The sequence below is a fragment of the Fusarium odoratissimum genome (genome assembly GCF_000260195.1).
Source record: "Fusarium odoratissimum NRRL 54006 unplaced genomic scaffold supercont1.18, whole genome shotgun sequence".
NCBI classification, from domain to species: domain Eukaryota; kingdom Fungi; phylum Ascomycota; class Sordariomycetes; order Hypocreales; family Nectriaceae; genus Fusarium; species Fusarium odoratissimum.
Window position 1 is genome coordinate 588951 of NW_022158777.1, and position 14234 is coordinate 603184.

The following is a 14234-nucleotide window of genomic DNA, read 5'->3' on the forward strand; positions in this document are numbered from 1 at the left end:
CCTGGAACCAAGATGTAATCAAGAAATCTTATGACAGATTTGGAAGATTCCAAAGACATCTCTCTTGCGGTACCCGAGTCTGATCTGACAGAGGTACTAGCGTTGCATGAAGAGAAAGAAGCTACAGTTAGTCCTCAACCAGTAGATAAGCTGTTCTTATCCGGCCAATCACCTGCTTGACCCCGTAACCCCACAATCGGAGGGTCGCGGGTAGGAAACGGTCAGCTACGATAACCTAGGCCGAACATATCTCGAACAAGTAAACTACCTGGTCTATCAGCTAGTAATGCACATCATTACACAAGTCACGATATAAGAGAGACTATTTTCCGAAACTTCGCTGTTTACTGACCTTACCAATAATGCACTTGCACGATTGCCAGCTCCATCGTAAGGTTGCCATACCACCTGACGTCAGATTTGGGCTTCTCATTAGCCGCAGCCGCAGCTCGCTCTAGGTGCAGGGATGTCGACACTGCTCAGAATGTGATGATGATAAAGTGCCATGATTTTATAGGCGTATTCTCGAAATTCTGACAGATGGGCATCGTTGCCCCTGCAGTGGCCGGGAGACAAATCTAGACCCCGCCATCAACTACCGTGGAGATCCCCCACTGTTTTTTCGCGAAATATAACTGCCGCCAAGATCAATTCTATTTAACGGCAGTGGGCCACGGCTCGGGCTTGGAACAATGGATCTACACGGGTCATTGCTACGCTGACTGATGCATATTTAATACCTCGTGCATTGCCGTTCTCAGAATCTCGAGGTCACCGCTCCATCACCTCAATATACTCTGAGCTACATTCACCACGTACAATCCTGGAAAAATGCTGATCCATTTATTTGTCGCAAATTGTTTGTTTATCTCCCAAGTCTTGGCTCGAGCCACCTCGTCTTCAAATGTATGCAGCTCCAAGCCAGACAGCCGAATGCCAAATGGCTCTTGGGACTCTCACCTCCACGTACTGGACCCAGTTCGTTTCCCGCCTATTCCGGGCTCATACGAGTTCGGTACATACACAGCCTGGGATGCCACTATCGAAGAAACTCGACTCGGCTGCTCACACATGGTCCTGATTCAGCCATCCGTCTACGGAAATGACAATACCTTGCTCATTGATACTCTCAAGGCATTCGGGCCGAACAGAGCCCTCGGTGTTATTGTGTTTGACGTGGCCAACACATCAGCTGCACAGCTTCAGGAATGGAACGATCTGGGCGTTCGTGGTGTGCGGTTGAACTTTCAGTCGACGGGTGATGCACCGCCAGCCAAAGAGCTCAGAGATATGATGCAGCGGTATGCAGATGCAATCCGGCCTTTTTCCTGGGTTTTGCAGATTTATATCGCCATGAAGGATATACCAACCATTGAGCCCGTGATTCCTACTTTGGGAGTCAAAGTCGTTATCGACCATCTCGGCCACCCAGATATCCCAAAGCCTAACGGATCTGGGACTGCTCTCGACCCGCACACTTTGTCTGGATTCGACTCGATGTTGCGACTCCTAAAGGGAGGTAACACTTGGGTAAAAGTGTCCGCCGTCTATCGCCTTTCCCAAGCTCCGGGGCCATTATACACTGACCTTGATCCTATTATACTTGAATTCTCCAAAGCAGCGCCGTCTCGACTCGTGTATGCCTCAGACTGGCCGCATACCAGATTTGAGGGGTTGGATATTAAGCCTTGGACCTCACATCTACTTGACTTGACAGGCGACAGAACAGAGCTGAGGAACAAGCTCTTTCGGGACAATGCACAAGAGCTGTGGATTGGTAATGAAACAGCATCTAATTCGGCGATGCTCTAAGGTAGAATGTCTATTCAACAGCGAGATCTCTCGGGCTTATATATAGCCAAATAATCTTCATAACAATGGCTCTTGGCTATTAAAGATTAGTCCTTGACCAGGTGAGCAGTGCACCTGACAAGAAGGAGCCATGAAGTCTAGAAAGGTGTTAGCCGTGTACAACTTGGTTGCTGTAAATAACCACACACCTAAAAAACTCCACCATCCGGGCAAACATCCTTCTGAGTCAAATACGTAAAGCTCGCAAAGAGATAAGAGTCCCAAAAGCGAGCAACTTTATCATCGTCCAGAAAGTCGCAGTCGTTATTGTTCATTCCAAACGAAAAGTGAAACACATTGGGCTCCTTGAAGGAGACTGTCGCATTTGCTTTGAGCCACGCATTGCCGACGACAGAGGTCTCGACCGAACATTTGGTGTCTGTTCCCCAACCTGCTATCTTGCAGGTGGCGGTTTGAGAGCTTGCGGTCCAGGAGACGTGGAGTTGCTGTACGATACCCTCGTCGCCTTGCCAGACGTAGCAGCAGTCGCGGTCGGCTCCGACAGAGCCAAGCATGGCGGCAGAGAGGAGGCAGAGAGAAGGGTTGATAATGCGCATGATGCGGATGCTGAAGTCTTTGAGTTATGGTTTAGTAAAGCTGGCAGGTGTAAGATATGTAGAATGAGTTGATATGAGAGCCAATTATGTATGCCAATTGATCAGAGTATGCAATTTATATATTATGTAAATCCTGCCGGTTCTCAAATCAACTCAAGAACTGGCGGCGTGACAAGGTACCGGAATTATCGGAGTATCTAATTTTCGATCGGTGAGAGAATCAGGCGTATTCAAATGATGTAGACTTTAGGTTTGTTGCATACTAAGCTTATTACTCGCTTTATCTGGTATGCCTCGGTGATCGATTCAGCCGTATGTGTTTCACATTGAATAGACTTCAAGAGTCCACAAATAACACAACCGTACAAGCCCACGTGCTGGTGAATTTCGTGCACCAGCTTTCATAATAACATTAAACAACCCTTCATCTATCTATACCTGACCATGATCTGTTATTAGAACAAACTCAAAATGACAAAGTAGGATGATTACAACACCAGGCATCCGTGATAACGCCTATATCACTTACATCATTATAACTCAGCGGCCCTCTTGTATTTCATAAAAGGTAGCTGGTTCAGCCATAGGAAAAGTAATCGCCAGACCAATTCAATCATTCATTTGCACTCCTAAAAACAAAATCCCAATATTACTGTATCATTTATCATGGCTCGCTTCAATTTTCTCACGACCCTTTTTATGGGAAGTACACTTGTCTTCCAGGCTCTAGCTCAGAAGAACACCACCGTAATACTCAAGTCCCTTCCCAAGTGCGCACCCAAAGCTCCAACTGCCCTCGTTCCAGAATGCTGGATCGAGCTCGAAGTTGAAAAGTATCTGATAGACTGGTGGGCCACCAACGAAGCTTCTTGCGGATCTCTCGGCTTTGCTCAGTGTTTCCTCAAGAACAACAGGTATCCCGGTCTCACCTGTGATGAAATCACCGTTGATACATGTCCACCTATTGACACCAATGGTGACTTCGACTCTCAGCAGCAGTTCTATGCTCTTTGGAACATTTACGCCATTCACCAGTTCTTCACTCAGTATAGCCAAGCGCTGAGTAACTCTGTCTCCCTGGCAGCTGGCCAGATCGGTGATATTGTCTACACCGTGAACCCACCCAAGGAGGCAAAGGTCAGCAAGAATCTCATTGCTGTTATCCTTGGAGCCACCATCGGCGAGTTTGGAGCTACCAAGGAGCTTTTAGGAAACTGGCAGTCGAAAATGATTCTTGCTGGAATTCAAGGCCTTGCAGCTCAAGGCGGTGGTATCATCACCTGGCTCGGCAACAAGAATTCCAACAACTACCTCCAAGAGTCAATGCAGATCGCGGATCTGTCGGCTTCACTGTCTAGTCAGGTAAAGGATTATCAGGGAACGCTTGGTACGGCTATCAAGACGGCTCAGGCCAACGTCACCCAGTTCCTTGCGCTCACGAAAGAGGGAGGCTTTACACAGCGTGGCCTGACTTCCTTAACGGCTCAGATGGATGGTATCTACAAGAATCTGGTCAACTATATCTACAGCAGCGCGTTGCAAGCCAACGGCATCTTCTTGACGAAGCAGTACAGCACTGACCCGGTTCAGATGGCTTCGAGCGCGGGTGATAAGCTTGTTAACTGCACTGGCCTTGACTCGAATAACACTTGCGACCAGTATTGGGTCCACGATGGGAACGTTTACTCATTTGGCAAGGTTGACGATTGTGGTTGGCGTTTCACCGAGATGTTGTATACAACGCTTCAGAAGGGCTGGCTCACGCCCGAGGCCTTGTTCCTTGGGTCTGATGCTTGTGCCGGAAATCAACCGTTCTTTGACGGGACTGCGTTCACGATGAACTGTACTGTAAGAGGCCTTGCCTGCTGCTTTTATGCTTCGGGATGGGGCTGCTAACTGACCAACTACTTCTTTAGTCATACACTCCAACATGCGTCTATACTACCGATGCGGTAGGACAGTTTCAGAACTGCCCCAATCAGAATGCCTGGATGCGCGGGGTTTGGGAGCATAAGGTGCCTTGGTCGTATCTTGGCAGCAAGCTGGTTAGTCTTACCCCGAATTCACCTGCCCAAGATGCAATCGTGAGCCTAATGTTGTATTTTATGATGGTAGGATGCGGACCCAATCATCGAGCGCTGTTAGAGCTATGCTGTTTCTACGCTGGGGGCTAAAGCCTTGAGGTATAACTGGCACTTTCGCGTGTGCGTTACCTAGACCATAATATGCTGTCTTGAACATGAGTTTTAACTTGACCGAACCAACCCAACCGCCCTAGCACAGTGAGAAACTTGCAACAGGTCCTTTATGGGGATGTAGAGGCATTGGGCTCGAAATGCCCACGGATTAGCTTCAAGTAAGCTTCCACCCACTGATTGTTGACAAAGAGTTGGCGGCCTTGATATCTCACCAGGCCCTGGAAGACACTCGCAGCATCCGACAACAGTAGATCAGCGATAGTCGTAGCTCCACTGTCATTGTTCCTCAGTTTTCTTTCGGCGGCCTCTAGCACTTCCTTGTATTCCTTGAGCTTTGGCTCTGCTCTCTTGATGCGCTCGATTGCGGCCGGTCTGGTCTCAACACATCCCGGGGGTTCTCGGTTCAGGATAATAAGCGACGACCTCGATAGATGCCGCTATGACGCCATCACCCATTTGATCTGTAATGTCTCATCTACCGGGAGGTTGAGGACACAGAAATCATGATTCATGAGGTCCCTTGCCATTCTGGAAGAACGCTGAGGTGCTTTTCTCGACAGAACGCGAGGATTATAACGGGTAAGATATATGGCACAAAGACACGGGGCACCTTATAGCGAACAAGGGTTTAAGGTAGAAACATCTTGGACATAAAATAAGGCTGTGAAACACGGCGTGATGACTTCGGTAACGGGAGGCATAGGTGCAATTCCGGGTGACCATGTTTATCTCAAGTGTGACATTAATAAGGTAGGCGTGGGCTTCTATAGCATCTATATATCAGTTTAGGAATTTCTTAATAAGATTCTATTGCTCTTGTAATTCCTTTTTCATAAAGTTCTGGCTAATGCAGGCCAGAGTTAACCAAAAAGCGGCTACAGCAAACACTTCCGATAAATACCCCAGCCAAGATCGAAAGGAAATAGCCAACATTCATGGTCATAACTGCGAGCATCCTACACACTAGTCAGTCTCTTAGTAATCTGACGGTATGTAGAACCACTTACAGCAAATAGCTCACGCCCGCAATACCGACATCTATCGCTCCCAGCATCATAGCCTCATTCGCTCTCCACGGCCGAGGGCCAAGCTCACTAATTCGGTACTCTGCCAGCAGGCCTTTGGTGCGCCTCCGCCTGACGCCATCTCTGATGACGTAAAAGTTGACGCGTATAGCAAGCAGCATGCGCAAGATAGTGGCAAAAGCAATGAGGAAAATGCAAACACCTGCATATTGTCCCGTCGTTTCGGGTGCGAAGGACTTTGTCCAGAGGAGTGTCTTGGTAGAAGTGAAGAAGACCATGTTCATTTGCTCCATATCCATAGCGCCGGCGCTGGAAGTTGACATGGGCATAGAACTGCCCGTCGAAGTAGTCATGTCCATGTTCAATTTTGTAACGAGATAGTAACCTGCTTGTAGTCAGAGGTGCAAACAGCACTACTTCATCTAAGCTTATATCATCGTGGTAGCAGTATAGTGGGGTCGGGAATAATCTTATCGCCGCAGATAAACTTGCTCAAGCCTGCTCAAACTTACTCAAGTGCCGTTTTATGCGATGATGGGGTGGAAATATTTGATGTTTTAGTGAGAGACCAACCAATTAGAATTAATGCTTACGGAACTCGGCACGAAACCCTTGTTAATGATAGAATAGTTACTTGGTCAAGAGTAATACATATCTCCATCGATTTGTATCACCCAGGCGAGCAATAGATCATGTCTTGGCCACCTGTCACTTGTTTCGTTCTCATAACATTCTCCATATCGCTTTCGCCGTCTTGGAATCAATACACCTGAGGCTCGTGGACGGTCCCCCGTATCAACTATCTCTTCTGTCAAGACTTCAACACATAGCCATCCCTCACAACAACCCTTTACAGATATCGTTTTGGGGATTTATTCTTTCATCAACTCACTGGCGACACCTTACGATCAATCGATTGTACATGGACTCCGCAGCTTGGCTCACGCCCCCAGTTCAGTTGACTGGGAGTCGTGCATTCACCTGTGATGGCTTCACCGAAGCACAATGTTCCTGGTATATGAAAAGATGGCATTTTTGGTAAGCTCAAGACCTTCAAATTGACTAGACACCTCATTAGGACATGTTATCTAACGTCAAGCAGGTACATCGCGGACCACGTCTACGCTCTGCCAACAGTAGCCTTCTTCATGAGTGGCATCGGACTCTTCACAATTGGCCACTTGATATCATACTACATTATCGGTCTTGCCTTTCCGAGATTCCGTGGACCTAGACCCTGGCGCATGTTAATCGCCATCATTAGATATCTTTCATATCGTGGATTCCATGTTGCATCGCTTGGATTCAACTCAGCTTCCGTTGGAGTGTTGTTACTGGGACTAGTTGGAGCAATATTCTTTTTTTGTAAGTAGATCAAACAGTCATAAAGGAGAGCGACGAGTTAATGTGCAATAGGCATGGACTTGATCCCTCAGCCGTACTATTGGCCTTCACTAGACTTTGGTGGCTCACCACCGTTAGGAACACGATCAGGATGGTTAGCCTTGGGATGCATGCCATTTGTTTTGTTAGTCCTGCCTCACGTACCCTACCCTCCTCATTCCCTGCTGACGAGTGACAGTGCTACGGCAACCAAGACAAACTGGATTACCTTACTGACAGGCGTCTCACACGAGAGACTCCAAGTATTCCATCGATGGATCGCTTACGCCTTTTTCATACTGGCTCTCTTGCACACATTCCCGTTTATTGTCTATCATATCAGATTTCATGATATGCAGATGCATTTCAAGATGAGTCTTTTGTTCTATTGGACTGGCATCGTCGCCTTGGTCTTTCAAGCCTGGCTTACCTTTGCGTCTCATAGTGCCATTCGGTAAGTATACCTAAATACCTGACCTTTGACTGCTGGCTTATATGGGAACTAGAAAGTTGCTGGGATATGAATTCTTCAAGGCAACGCACTTCTTTGCTGTTGTCATATTCATGCTTACTTTCTTTTGGCACTGCGACTATACCCTAACATCTTGGTAAACCTTTCATGTCCGTTCTTGTCTGTCACTGACACTGACTCTCGATTGCAGGCACTATTTCATAGGTACAGCTACAGTATATGTTCCTTGCTACGTCTACCCCTGGCTCCGAACCTGCTTTGAGTATGGTGTTCGAACAAAGGCCCATGTCAAAGTAGAAGACAACGGTTTCGTGCGTGTTACTATTCCTGCAAACTTTACATGGGAAATAGGACAGCACTGCTTCCTGCGCTTCACTGGTTTTGGACTTACACAAGCCTTGTCAGCGCACCCATTTACCATTTGCTCCTTACCAGCAACATCCCCAGATGGCCAGTCATTCCTTGTCTTTTATCTCAAGAGACACCAAGGCTTTACTGCAAAGCTATATGAGTACGCCTTGCAGAACCCAGGAGCTCAGGTCTCAGTGCTGGTTGATGGACCATACGGGGGCATCAATACACAGGCTTACGTGAACAGCAACAATCTCGTTGTCATTGCGGGAGGGTCAGGAGCTGGATGGACCTTGCCTTTCATCGAGCAGTATATCGCAACTAAAACAGGTCAGGGCGAAGAAGGCTGCAAAGAAGGCCAAAGAGAGGGATCTCCGTTTTCATCACTCCGTGTGATACTAGCAAGTCGAGATGTTGAGAGCTGCAGCTGGTATCGACAAGTTGTGAGCGAAACGTTGCTCAAGTACTCAGACAAAATGATCTCGGGCTTGCAAGTGGAGCTCCATAGCACCGGTGGAGCCATAACAGAATCAAGCCTCCCATCAAACAGTAGCTTCGTGCCTGGCAACAAAGAGTCGGGAAGTGAAAGAGCGACAGAAAGTCTGGTATCATTTGACGAAATGCATGGTCGACCCGACTTGCCAGGAATTCTAAAACGAGTGTTAAACGGCATGCCATCGACCGACTCCCTTGGAGTATACGTTTGTGGTCCGGATACTATGCAGAATGATGTTCGAAACTCCGTCGCATCTCTAAACTTGGATATTCTCGGTGGTGCTGATTCTGCGGGAGTTTACTTGCATTCTGAACACTTCTCTTGGGCGTAAGCATAGGTGTCAAGTTAGATTGCGATAGAGGTCAATAGAATTCATCTCTGAGATCAGTTACAAGCCACACCAATTCTTCTCCAAGCTGCGACAACCTCTCCATATCCCACATGTATGCCCCACTTGTCCAAAACCCATGCCCTCTGCCAGTATCACAACAAAGTGTCTTGAGTGAATATTCCAGATCTGCACCCACCATCATCGGACAATTGCGGCGGTCTCCCTTAAGCGCCTGGTATCGCCTGTACAAGAACAGAATGTGTTCTTGTGAAATATTGTTCATATCTTGGATACTCAGTAGCTGATGGTATCCTTGTGAGCAAAGATAGGCTATGAATTGGAGGCTATCACGTTGGCCTCTCTGTAGAAATGGTTGTCTTTGTATTCGCCAATCCGTATCGCTGTTCTCAATCCGGGAGAGACAGGCTGGACCTGTAATGCGGTCATGGACCTGATTCAAGAGCTTCTCATGTTCTTTGAATAAGAATACGAAGACTGCCTGAAACGCCCTGATACGCAGGAGCTTATCTTGGTAGTAGAATTTCCAGGGAATATGGAATGGGCTTGCAGGTTCCCCACTATCATAGTGTTGCAAAAAGGAGGTTCTGAAACAGATACTATGTCGGAATGCTTCGAACAGTAGATGTGCCTCTTGCATCTTTTGAGCTTCTGTTTCCGAAAGTGGTAAAGACAAGGGAAGCTTGGGAAGATCTTTCTCTGCCTCTCTAGCTGCCATATCCTGTGTCATTTCCCAAGCCTCTTTTGAGTAATGAACTACAGAAACGTCCGTCTCGCGATGCAGGTGATAGACTTCAGACATGGGACCTAGATTGAACTGCGTTACTGAAAATGGTTCTTGTGATGATGTTAAGATTGGCTTAACCACCTTTTCAACTTGATCCCGGCTCTGTGCATAGAATTTGCGCTCGATGGCGCGTAGGCGACATGCCATGGCTAAATGCGTAAGATATGGACGTGTATACTGAGAAACAAGATCTTGTATAAAAGGCCGGAGGATAGAATGCTTGTGTTGAAGGAAAACACGCCAAATGTAGGGGTCGGCGCGAATTATGGATTGGATATCCGCAGGGGAGTTGGTGATACTCAGGATAATGGTTATGAGCTCTGCTGGAAGCTTCTCGAAAGGGCTGTTGGACTCCATGATGTTGGGTGGGGTCTGCTGAATATTGGAAGAGGAATCCGGAGCTACTGGTGAGGAAAGGGTTGGGATATTTATACCTGGAATGTCAAATATCTGAGTTACTCAAGTCGAGCTTAAATCGAACAAGGTTTACTATCGTCAAGCTTATGGGGTTGAATCTTGGCATGAAACCCCTCAATCTGGCGAAGGTTTATGCCAAATGTGAGTTGCCGCTTAGGCTGTTCTAATTTCCAGGTGAAAAAGTATAAAGCTTCTCGACGACACCCTACTTCAGAACTCACAGTGAAGCAATCAAGATCAGGCAGTCACGATAAGCTTCAGCCATGAGAATCTACCATATTATTTCAATCTATCTTTGATCCCGCCGTGGCTGTAAAGGCGACTTTGCTGTTTTAACGTGCTCAAGCAGGCTTGATCTCTGCGCTTTCTACCTCTCATTCGCCAAACGAAAGAACCGCTCAACACTCCTAATTCTGTTCGGATGGATCTTATCCAGTAGCTCATAGTCTCGTTTGATCACACCAGCATTTCCACCAGAATCCCGCCACATGTTCCAAAAGCCAGTGAAGTCCTCCTTCACAGTCAAAGTATCAGACTCACCCACATCTGCTTCTATCCCAGCGGCGGGTGACGCTCTCTTACTCATAGGTCCATCTATCCAGTATTGCTCTAGAGTTACGTCGAAGAATCTGGAGATCCTGTGACATTCTGGAGGGTTGCTGCCAGATCTGCGTACCGCAGGCATTCACTCGCCACTTCCAGATCTATACCGTCACGCTGAGGATGGTCAAACAGCCAGTGCCAAGAGTATGCGCAGCCCTCAAGTGAGACATGTACCACAGCACCTGGTTGCGTCAGTGGTACCCGCCAGATCACAACCTCTTCGCCTTTTTGTATCACGACTTGCGGCGCCATGGGATTTCCACCACTAATAGCCATCTCGATATATGTCCCCATCGTAAAGGTCGCCATAGTCATGTTGTAGAAGGCCTGTGCTTTGTTGTGACGATGTTGGGCCTGCAGCCATTACGCTATCCTGCTTTTACCATCATTTTTGCCTTTTCGCCAATGGTGAAGCCATCGATGTTGAGAAATGATCCTTGAGAGTCTTGTAGACCATTGATGAGGTCGACTTCGGATGTGAAGGCTCCCTCGAGTATTTCGACTTTTGGACTTATGGACGCAAGTATTTGAGCGCGAGGAGATTGTGTGTCTCGTGCCAGAACCTTGACAGCGTAACGGCCATCAAAAACAAATCCTCGAACAACAGGCATGCCTTGGGCGCCAGTGCCGCCAATCACCAAAATTGTGGATACAGTCATTTCGCAGTGCAGTGGAGATGATAATGATGCTTTGTTGTAAAGGGCAGTAAAAGGTAGTAAATGTTTACACTTCCATAAAGCTCACTGAGTCTCGGCTTAATAGCCACTTTACCCGCTGAATAAGCTATCTGTCTTCTCTTAAGGAAGGAGAATATGTGAGCCGTCTTTTGCTGTTAAATTTAGTAAACGCCCACGATTTCCCTTTTACTACCCGTCATGGAATGCAATGGCGTAGCAGCTAGCCAATCCGGGAAATGCTCTCGGCTAACAATATCAAGGGACTATATGCGAAGAAATAGGGCTGAATAGTAATACGAAGAAGCATCATTAGTAGGACTTGCGGTAAAGCGGTGATTTTGCGGTACTGGAGACTAATGATATTTCGGATTTGCGGATATTGCGGCATTCCAGGACTGACTGGCGCGTGTATAGTGATGTCATGACTGGCCAACGGGTAGAACTAGCGCTGACCGTAAATGCATTGTCAGCATTGGATTACTTATTAAATTCAGCACCATTTTGTATGCTCGGCCATCTCGGGATAATAATAACGATTACTAAGTTACACAGACGGTGATGTTACAGTATTTAGATGCTATATGAGAGAAAGATTCACTCCAAGTGATGATTAGCCCAGATATTTCAACACTATCTTATTACCTTATATATAACTAGCAGTCGCCCTCTTTTAATTCTACTGCTCCGAATACTACTTGCCGATTAATACTCAAGAGTTTACCTTTTACATTGAGCACTACCCTCGAGCATTCCGGCGACCAAAATGAACCAACACGATGCCCTCGAAGAGCTCTTACGCAGGAACAAGTTTGTGAAACCTTTCCAGCCCGCACACGGCACCCAATTTAATGACCAATCTGTAGCGAGCTGGCCAGAGGCCATCAACCACTACCCGACTTAAAAGTAGCGCTCAAACCTGTCCGCCCAGGTTTCATTATTATCAGCTGTTCCGACCCCCGCTTGAACCCCTACAAGATATTCGGTCTTGACGCAAGCCTTGGTGGCCGTGTTACCATGATTAGAAATGCAGGAGGGCGGGCTATAGATGCCGTCAGAACTATCTCTGCCTTGCAAACAATCGGAGCCGCCAAAACAATTCTGGTAGTTCACCACAACGGTAGGAACATGTGCCTGTTTCACTGAGAGCACTGTGCTCATTACTGATCTTCTATGGAATAGACTGTGGTATGTCGCATTATAGCGATGCAGACATTAGAACGGCAATGCTTAAGATTGCACCTGAGGAAGAGAAAGCCATTGGCAAATCTCGCTATGGAGAGATAGATGAAGGGTCGTAAGTTTTAATCATGCTCTTTAGATAAGCAACACTAAATGAGGGTAGAATCGAAAAGAGTCTTAACCATGATGTTGCGTTCCTTCGAGATTGTCCATTCATCATTCCGGGCACCCAGATCATGGGCTTAGCATATGATATCAAGACTGGGTTCTTGACAAAGGTTGTTGAGGCTGAGAGATAGTTGGACCTCGAAAGCAGCTATAGTCATATTTCGAATCTAGTTTAGAGTGTACGGTCAATACTATTCTTTCTTGGCCTGATATTTCTCGGCGTAAATCCTCTATTGGCTTATATATGCGAAGTTGACAGTCTACTTATACAAAGCTCAACAGTCCCCACTCCCATACTCCATTGCTTGGCGATAAGCCTGGGCGTAATGGCAAAACTCAGGTAGACCAAAGATAAGTTTACCAGGGTTATTAAAAACAGCTCTTTCCAAGCCTTACAGAGGCATAAATAAAATTTCATATTTTAATATATTCATCTATGTGAAATGAAGAGCAGACCAAGATAACATTTCTACTACTTGTTAGGTAAATACACCGAACACTGCTCTAAAATCGACATGATTACTGATACGCTTAGTGAGAATCCCGTTTCTGGCCACATATTGCTGCATATCGGCAAGCGGCGTCTTACCCGCATCTTACTTCCAGCTCACGGCTCCAGCGCACATGCACCTACCCGGAAACGAAATACTACCAAACTAGTTTAAAGAAGTAGCTAAGGGAAGAGTCTAGCGGGTGGGACAGAGGAGGCCCATGAATTGTATTTAACCCGAACAATATGTCTGCTATCTGATAGAACAAATTCCTTCACCTTTCCCACTAGAGGAATATCTGCATCATGTCCACTCAAGAAACTGCAAAGACTTTGTTCCTTACTGCTGATGGGATCGACTTCGCCTATCGTCTCATCGGCAAGTCGAACAGTTCTCAGCCTCCGCTCCTCATGCTCAACCACGTCCGATCTACCATCGATACCTGGGATCCTGACTTGGTCAATAATCTGACTGCAACAGGTCGTCAGCTGATCACCTACGACTACGCTGGCCTCGGTCATAGCAGAGGACCCGTTGCGACAAGTATCAAGGGCTTTGCAATCAATCTCCTCGCCTTTCTCAACGTTCTGCTCCTAAAGCTTAGTGTCAAGGAAGTTGACGTCTTGGGCTTCTCGATGGGAGGATATATCGCGCAACAACTTGTCCTTGATTCTCCTGATATCATTCGCAAATTGGCACTCGCTGGTACGGGCCCTAGTCTTGGACCTGGCTTGGTCCGCCCCATGAATGAGGTCCAGTCTACTATCTTCAGCCCCGCTCCTGGCCCAGCCACCATCGACGCTTTCTTTCCTCTCACTACAGGAGATGAAGGCGCCTCGTGGTTCAATAGGAGTACTTCATCAAGAGCTGGCGTCGCTGGGAAGAATGGAGAACCCGAGATCGCGCTGTTTACTACCGGAAGGCCTCTTCTCAATCTGACTCAGGCGTACCTTTCCTGGGATGCAGATCCTCTTCCGTATGCTCTTTTGCAAACCATTCAGAAGGATGCGCTTGTTACTTGCGGCGATAACGATCTTATTGTCCCGACGCAGAATTCTTTCGTTCTTGCGAGACAACTCTCCAGAGCCAACTTTGTCATGTTCCCGAGCAGTGGCCACGGACACTTGTTTCAGTACGCAGGCTATTATGCAGGGCTTGTTGGAAGCTTTCTGGATGGGGATCTTCCGTCTGCTCCGTTCTCAGCTGGAGAGGTCCCTAGGTTGGAATAGT

At 47.1% G+C, this 14234-nt stretch overlaps 8 protein-coding genes across 8 annotated transcripts; 5 read left to right on the plus strand and 3 right to left on the minus strand.

The window, feature by feature from the left end:
* The first annotated feature begins 685 nt into the window (after positions 1-685).
* On the plus strand, positions 686-1882 carry FOIG_10543 (uncharacterized protein). The gene has a single exon (XM_031210890.1). The coding sequence runs from the start codon at positions 832-834 to the stop codon at positions 1810-1812; it is 981 nt and encodes a 326-aa protein (XP_031059601.1). The 5' UTR covers positions 686-831; the 3' UTR covers positions 1813-1882.
* A 118-nt stretch (positions 1883-2000) lies between these two features.
* On the minus strand, positions 2001-2634 carry FOIG_10544 (uncharacterized protein; the record flags this gene model as incomplete). The annotated part of the gene is made up of 1 exon (XM_031210891.1): positions 2001-2634. Exon 1 carries the CDS (start codon positions 2406-2408, stop codon positions 2001-2003), a length of 408 nt encoding a protein of 135 aa, XP_031059602.1. The 5' UTR covers positions 2409-2634.
* Positions 2635-3074: 440 nt separating this feature from the next.
* FOIG_10545 (uncharacterized protein) lies at positions 3075-4304 on the plus strand (the record flags this gene model as incomplete). The annotated part of the gene is made up of 1 exon (XM_031210892.1): positions 3075-4304. The coding sequence occupies one exon, from the start codon at positions 3075-3077 to the stop codon at positions 4302-4304; it is 1230 nt and encodes a 409-aa protein (XP_031059603.1).
* A 992-nt stretch (positions 4305-5296) lies between these two features.
* FOIG_10546 (uncharacterized protein) lies at positions 5297-6059 on the minus strand. The gene is made up of 2 exons (XM_031210893.1): positions 5614-6059; positions 5297-5562 (listed from the first exon to the last, which is right to left on the minus strand). Exons 1-2 carry the CDS (start codon positions 5988-5990, stop codon positions 5451-5453), a joined length of 489 nt encoding a protein of 162 aa, XP_031059604.1. The 5' UTR covers positions 5991-6059; the 3' UTR covers positions 5297-5450.
* A 236-nt stretch (positions 6060-6295) lies between these two features.
* On the plus strand, positions 6296-8774 carry FOIG_10547 (uncharacterized protein). The gene is made up of 6 exons (XM_031210894.1): positions 6296-6669; positions 6734-6996; positions 7048-7159; positions 7214-7468; positions 7521-7622; positions 7677-8774. Exons 1-6 carry the CDS (start codon positions 6554-6556, stop codon positions 8662-8664), a joined length of 1836 nt encoding a protein of 611 aa, XP_031059605.1. The 5' UTR covers positions 6296-6553; the 3' UTR covers positions 8665-8774.
* A 1479-nt stretch (positions 8775-10253) lies between these two features.
* FOIG_10548 (uncharacterized protein) lies at positions 10254-11148 on the minus strand (the record flags this gene model as incomplete). The annotated part of the gene is made up of 3 exons (XM_031210895.1): positions 10254-10515; positions 10563-10816; positions 10873-11148. 3 exons carry the CDS (start codon positions 11146-11148, stop codon positions 10254-10256), a joined length of 792 nt encoding a protein of 263 aa, XP_031059606.1.
* A 781-nt stretch (positions 11149-11929) lies between these two features.
* On the plus strand, positions 11930-12644 carry FOIG_10549 (uncharacterized protein; the record flags this gene model as incomplete). The annotated part of the gene is made up of 4 exons (XM_031210896.1): positions 11930-11973; positions 12030-12283; positions 12346-12460; positions 12509-12644. 4 exons carry the CDS (start codon positions 11930-11932, stop codon positions 12642-12644), a joined length of 549 nt encoding a protein of 182 aa, XP_031059607.1.
* Positions 12645-13309: 665 nt separating this feature from the next.
* On the plus strand, positions 13310-14233 carry FOIG_10550 (uncharacterized protein; the record flags this gene model as incomplete). The annotated part of the gene is made up of 1 exon (XM_031210897.1): positions 13310-14233. The coding sequence occupies one exon, from the start codon at positions 13310-13312 to the stop codon at positions 14231-14233; it is 924 nt and encodes a 307-aa protein (XP_031059608.1).
* Between the last annotated feature and the right edge of the window lies 1 nt (position 14234).